Below are 6,194 nucleotides of genomic sequence, written 5' to 3' on the forward strand. Positions count from 1 at the left end.
GTGCCCTGAGGAAATGGGCCTTCTTCACTACTGCCGTGGTTTTTGTAGACCAGGAGAGCTTATCCATGACATGGACCCCCAGAAATTAAAAGGACTGAACCCTGTCTACACACTCCATTTATGAGGAGTGCGATAGATCTCTGCTGTGTTTGCAAAAGTCCAGGATTATCTCTTTAGTTTTTGCGGCGTTCAGTGCGAGATTGTTCACCGAGCACCACAAAGACAATTTGTTGACCTCATCTCTGTAGGCCGACTCATCCCCTCCTGAGATGAGTCCGTCCACAGTGGTGTCATCGGCAAATTTGATGATGGAGTTAGACTGGTGGGTTGATGTACAGTCGTATGTGTACAGGGAGTACAGAAGAGGACTCAGTACACAGCCTTGAGGGGAGCCAGTTCTCAGTGTAATGGAGGAAGCGAGGTGGAGACCAAGTCTAACAGTTTGTGGTCGGTTGGTTAAGAAGGTCTTTATCCAGCAACAGACGGAAGAGGAGAGTTTGTCAGTCAGAATGTCCGGTATTATAGTGTTGAAGGCTAAGCTATAGTCGATGAAAAACTTGATCCAAAGATGGATGAATTCGATGGATTTCGAATCAAATGTGAAATTATTTGATCAATCTAGTTCTAGTTAGCGGCGGCCCAGCGGTTGAATGGTTATCACGTAGGCCTCACGGGGTTCAAATCCATGTCAATCCACTTATATGGAGTTTTCATGTTCTCCCTGGGCATGCCTGAGTTTTTTCCGAGTACTCCAGTTTCCTCCCACATTCCAAAAACATGCAAGGTTGGCAGATTGAAAATTCTAAATTGCTCCTAGGTATGAGTGTGAACGGGAATTTTTGTTTGTCTCCTTGTGCCCTGCGATTGGCTCTCAGCGGCAACTCAAAGAAAAACATTAATTGAATTTGGATTTCAAATTTCTTAGGTTTCCTTTGAATCTGGCATTCTTTTTCCTGTGCAGGGTCATCATACTTCTTCAAGGGTAAGGAGTATTGGCGCGTGCCGAGCAGCGACATGGAGGCGGAGGCCGACTACCCGCGCCTCATCGCCAAGGATTGGCTGCTGTGCACCGACATTCAGTCGGACTCGCCAGGCGCCTCGGCTGAAAGCACAGAGAACCGGGTGGATGCGCGCCCAGACCGTGCCGAAAATGGCTACGAGGTGTGCTCGTGCACTTCGGACACTGCCTCGCCTTTAGGGGCCCAGCTCTCTCCCTCCTTCTTGTGGCTGCTGGTGCCATTTTGGACCCTCTCGACCCTTCACCCCATGTCACTATGATGCCAAAACACAGGAAGTACATAGATGTCCAGCTGACATTCAACACGGAACATCATCTTACTACTTGCTGTCTTTTTTGCTCGTTTTTCTGGCTTATTTATTTCTCAAGCCATTCAGTGTTTATTTAAAGCCTTGCAATATACAAGATGCTTACTGTGCAGTGATACTGCAGATGGAGGTAATCCATTCTTGAGGTTATTATACAGTTAAAATTTAAGTGATAAAGAGATACAAGGTGTTGGAGCAGCTAGGTACTCATGGTAATTCTATGAACCAAACTCATAGCAAAAAGCGACATTTTGAATGTAGACACCAACTGGTTAGAAATGTGTTCGACCTATTTCAAAAGACACATTGTGTGATTACTTAATCCATTTAATGGTTTTAGTTTGAAGTGCTCTACCAGTTTCACTTAAAACCACTAAAGTATTTTTATTTTCTCCACTATGTAAAACCAACTCAACAGGGCTCCTCAAATTCAAATGTTATAATCATCTTGGTAATATTCTGACAGTAGATAAGGGACTAAATCATTCATCCGTTTTTAAACGAACCCAACGTTAGAAAGGGGCAACCTGTGCCTCAACCTGAGAGATTTATATTATTATGAGATAGAAAGATATTTTGATGGTGTGTTCATATTCAATCTCGATAACAAGTGATGCTACATTCTTTAACACGGCAGAGAAAAAGTATCGTTTTGTGTTGCATTTTTAAGCCAATCTATTGCCATAAGACAAAGCCAAAGCCTTGCCACTCAAGGACAATGGAAACAGTCAGCTTCCCTTTTTTTATAAGATCGGCTTTCCTGTTGTCCATTTGAACGTTGAAGTTATCAATCTGCCATGTTAACATATCAAACAATCTGAAAAGATCTCAAATTTACACATCGTGGATACATCAAAAAGCCAATTGTAAAAAATATTGTGGGTAAAGGCCTTATTGCCCATATTTTTATCATAAAGAGCAGATAAATGTCCTTATTTTCAAGTTACAAATAAAAGAAGGAATCAGCGTTGAATCTTTTTTTTTAAAAATGTTCATTGGTCAAATGGTCGAAAGAGAAGCTCCTGGCCCTCTAATAGAACACAACCCACAATTCTCTCAATTTATTTAGGTCACGTTTATACGACAACCACCTTAAGCATTAATGCACAAGTGGTGTGTTGCTGCTATTTTATTTCCATGTTTACGCAACTGTGTGGAATTGTGATCTAGAAATTTCACAGATGCACTGAATTGTTGTTCTCTAATTTGTTCTCCTAATGACTCTCTGTAATAGGCCTAGTCAACAGTTAGATTGAATCGTATATAGCATTGACCAGAGTTAAGCCACGTAGAAGATCGCTACGTGAACACCAAATTAGTACCAAATTTCCAATTCAAATGCCTCGAAATTCACACTATTCCCACATGTTCCGCCATCTTGATTGAACTGCACTGTTACCGGAGGATTTCGGTAACACTTATGCATTGTGAATCATCCGAGTCAGAAGTTATGACCAATGAGTCGTCTTGTGCGACTCCAGTCTGGCAATTGATTCGGAATCGATTGCATAGGTAGCCTCTGTCGCTTTAACATTTTCATTTTTTTCATGATGAAAGAAAGTATTATTAAAGCTGACTAAACCACCAGTGTTTTGTTTTGAAACACATCCTATAATTTCCAGGGTTGTTCTAAAGGAAATAGGAGTACAGTCTTCCCTCGATTATCACGACTTCACTTATCGTCAAGTAACTTCTTTGCGATTTTTTTCTGCTATTATTTTTTTTTCAAGTTCATAAAAATGTGAAAATCCTCAATGAAACTCGCAAGGGGAAGCCACTCCCGTCTTCTGCTTGCTACTAGGACTCAGTACTAAAGGAAGAAAAAGCTAGTTATACAAGGGGTGACCCTACTTCACGATTTTTCGATTATTGCACCCATGTCTGGTCTACATTAACCGCGATATTCGAGGGATTACTGTACACAGTACTGGTAAGTCTTCAATATGCCTGCTCGGTATAAGCGCAAAATGGATGACAATTTGGATGAATTTTCTCTAAAGAAACCTAGACACTCACAGTTTATTGGTTCGTATTCGACGAAATATTCCATGTTGAAGCCATCTCCAAAGAGACCAACACGTGCACATTGCACATCATACAAGTGGGGGTTAGGGACCATCTGAAAACCTTATGGTAATGTTGCGGAAATTTGAATTTGCTAATAATTGATCAACAAATTTTACTTTGTTCACTTTTATACATATTTTCTTCAAGCTGTACTTTTTCAATGCTTTGCAAAACCACAATATTACAATTAATGTAAAAACATAATAACAGTTTGATTTAAATTGCCCTATGTTATTCTCTTTTACATTTTATCTTGATTTTGTGCTTATCCAATTCACTCCTGATGAAAACATAAAACAAGGGTACTCCTGAAATGGAGTCGACAGAGGTTGGCATATCTTCGCCTCTTTTGCTGGCAATACATATTGTAGCATTACCGTTACCTACTTTTTAAAGAACCAAAATCAGACATGACCATAAGCCTACTTTTATATTGTCAACTACTTAGACTAAAACAGTGGATTGTTGTCAAGATTTAAACAACAGGGATCTCTGGAAAAGTTGTTTTGCATTTTCACTGCTGTTACGTTTGACATGTAATTGGTCCCCGAGGGACCACTTTCTTGTGAATTGGATAAAGAAATTTAGTTTTACACCACAGGAGAGCAGGAGCTTCCTGAAAGGGTTAATAGTGGCATTGAAGAATATATCCACTGATGGTAGAGAGTTGATGGACATTGTGTACCTGAATGCAACCCAGCCTTGTACTCTTCAGACTGTTAGCTCGGCAGATGTCATGACAGCTTTCCTCACACTGATTGACATAGTCTTGAGTTTCTGTGCTGTCGTTCATCCGGTTACCAATGCTCGCAACATTTCGCTCACGGATTGTTTTATGTTCAACAAGCAACCGAAAGAAAGGCCTGCATGTATTTTTCTAAGAGATATGGATGCTTTTTCTTGCCAAATATTTCGTCTTCTCTCACCATTTGACTCTTCTTCATGCCCACAAACTAGCAAAAGACCTCCCAATTTGGGTTGAGCAATGAGCCGTAATTTGAAGGAGATTTGATTTGTTCTTAGTGAGGTGTTATTTTAAGGTGTTTTATAATGTAAGATATTTTTGTAATAAAATAAATCTCACACTGTTTACAGGACTATTCTTGTGACATTTGGTTTTTGAGCAGTTTTGTAAAATGCTGATAATGTAAGCACATTACATGCATTTTGCCTCATAAATATTTCTTTACACATTATCGGCGTTTAGAATATATATATATATATATATATATATATATATATATATATATATATATATATATATATATATATATATATATATATTTATTTATTTATTTATATATATACATCTTTAGTCCCTTGTTTAGGTTGAAGATAAACGATGACACATACACACTAGTAGCACAGTTTTAAACAACCTTCCGATTGCAGTTTTGTTCGTCTAACAGCCAGTCTTTAAGTTGATTGGTAAAGAGGTTCAGAGACGTGAGTTCACGTAAGGACATTGGTATTGAGTTCCAGGTATGTGAGGCACAGACAGAGAAGGTGCTTTGGCAGAATGCACTCTTTTTAAAGGGAAATACACAATCACCTCTAGAGCTTGCCCTTGTTTATGTGTTTTTTTGTACTAAATCTTGCAGTACAGGAGCTTTGTGATATAAGATTTTGAAAACTAAGGTGGTATCTGCATATTTAACAGTATTGTCGCGGTTCAGGCGTTTGTGTTTTTTTTTTTAATCTCTTAAAGTGGTGGTACATTTTTGGTTTTCTGTCCAATACTTTTAGAGCGTGCTTATAAATAATCGTTTCAATTTGTTTTAGTTTTGTTTTGCAGGCCGATGACCAACTTGTTAGGTAGTAAGTCATGTGTGATATGATCATGTGTCAAAATAGTTTTGCTGACCCAGTTGTTAGATTGTTGCAAATGAAACTAAAATTGGACATATTTAATTTTATTTTATTCAGTGTTTTAAGCCCTGAGCTAATAGAAAGGTACTGTTAAAGTCACCCTAAAAAACACAAACTCAGAAATGTGAAAACATTTTAGCATCTTGCACCAATAAAAACTGGACCGTGGGCCATAGTTAGCCCGAGTTGTATTTTGCACACCAGTGGTGTGTATATATACATACTAATTTGTTACATTTTTTTAAAAATAAATATCTCTTTGACTTCCACTTTTTTTTTCTTATATTAAGAGATATATACCAACTTTCGTCAAAATTAATTGAAAATCCGGGACTACATTTGGAAATTCAGATTGAATTCATTAATTTAAACTTCTTAACCATTTATAAAGATTGCATTCATAACCTGCTTTCTTTTTGTGTATTGTGGACACAAATACAGCAATAGGTGAGCTTCCTGGGTGTGGTTCCAGTATGATCTAGATCTACATTGTCTTTTCCTGTGTCTGTGCTTGCTACTGCTACAAACTGAATTTCCCGAATACGGGATGAATAAAGGTAACATAGGAAGCATAATCAATCGGAGGCGGTTGATCCGTTTTTTATTTTATTTTATACCGTAGTGACGCAGCTGTGGTTGCGGACAATATCGCGACATTAGGGATCTAGTGACTTCAACTAGTTACATCAACCAGCCAAGCATGAATTTTGCGACACAGACGGGGCGCAGACACTTACAAAATCCTCCCTATCAACGACCTCTGGTAGAATAAAGGTTAATCTAATCTAATTGTTTTCCTGTCCAACTCACTTATATTTTGGCTTTCATATGATGTACTTCTCAATATTTAGTTAGTAAATTCCTGACATCATTAGCCCATGATGACGCTCGACCATGTGCTCGACGACTGAGCACTGCCTTGACGTCAGGGC

General features: G+C 38.6%; 1 protein-coding gene across 2 annotated transcripts in view; it reads left to right on the forward strand.

The window, feature by feature from the left end:
• Window positions 1–4,490, forward strand: part of LOC144210936 (matrix metalloproteinase-17-like) — a 70,149-nt gene extending 65,659 nt beyond the window's left edge. For both annotated transcript variants that reach the window (XM_077737904.1, XM_077737905.1), the window contains one exon: window positions 962–4,490. In XM_077737904.1, coding sequence (XP_077594030.1) covers window positions 962–1,278 — 317 coding nt within the window. In that variant the 3' untranslated portion in view covers window positions 1,279–4,490. The remainder of the gene's footprint in view (window positions 1–961) is intronic.
• The last annotated feature ends 1,704 nt before the right edge of the window (window positions 4,491–6,194 follow it).

This window comes from Stigmatopora nigra, chromosome 17 (genome assembly GCF_051989575.1).
Source record: "Stigmatopora nigra isolate UIUO_SnigA chromosome 17, RoL_Snig_1.1, whole genome shotgun sequence".
In the NCBI taxonomy this organism is placed as follows: Eukaryota; Metazoa; Chordata; class Actinopteri; order Syngnathiformes; family Syngnathidae; genus Stigmatopora; species Stigmatopora nigra.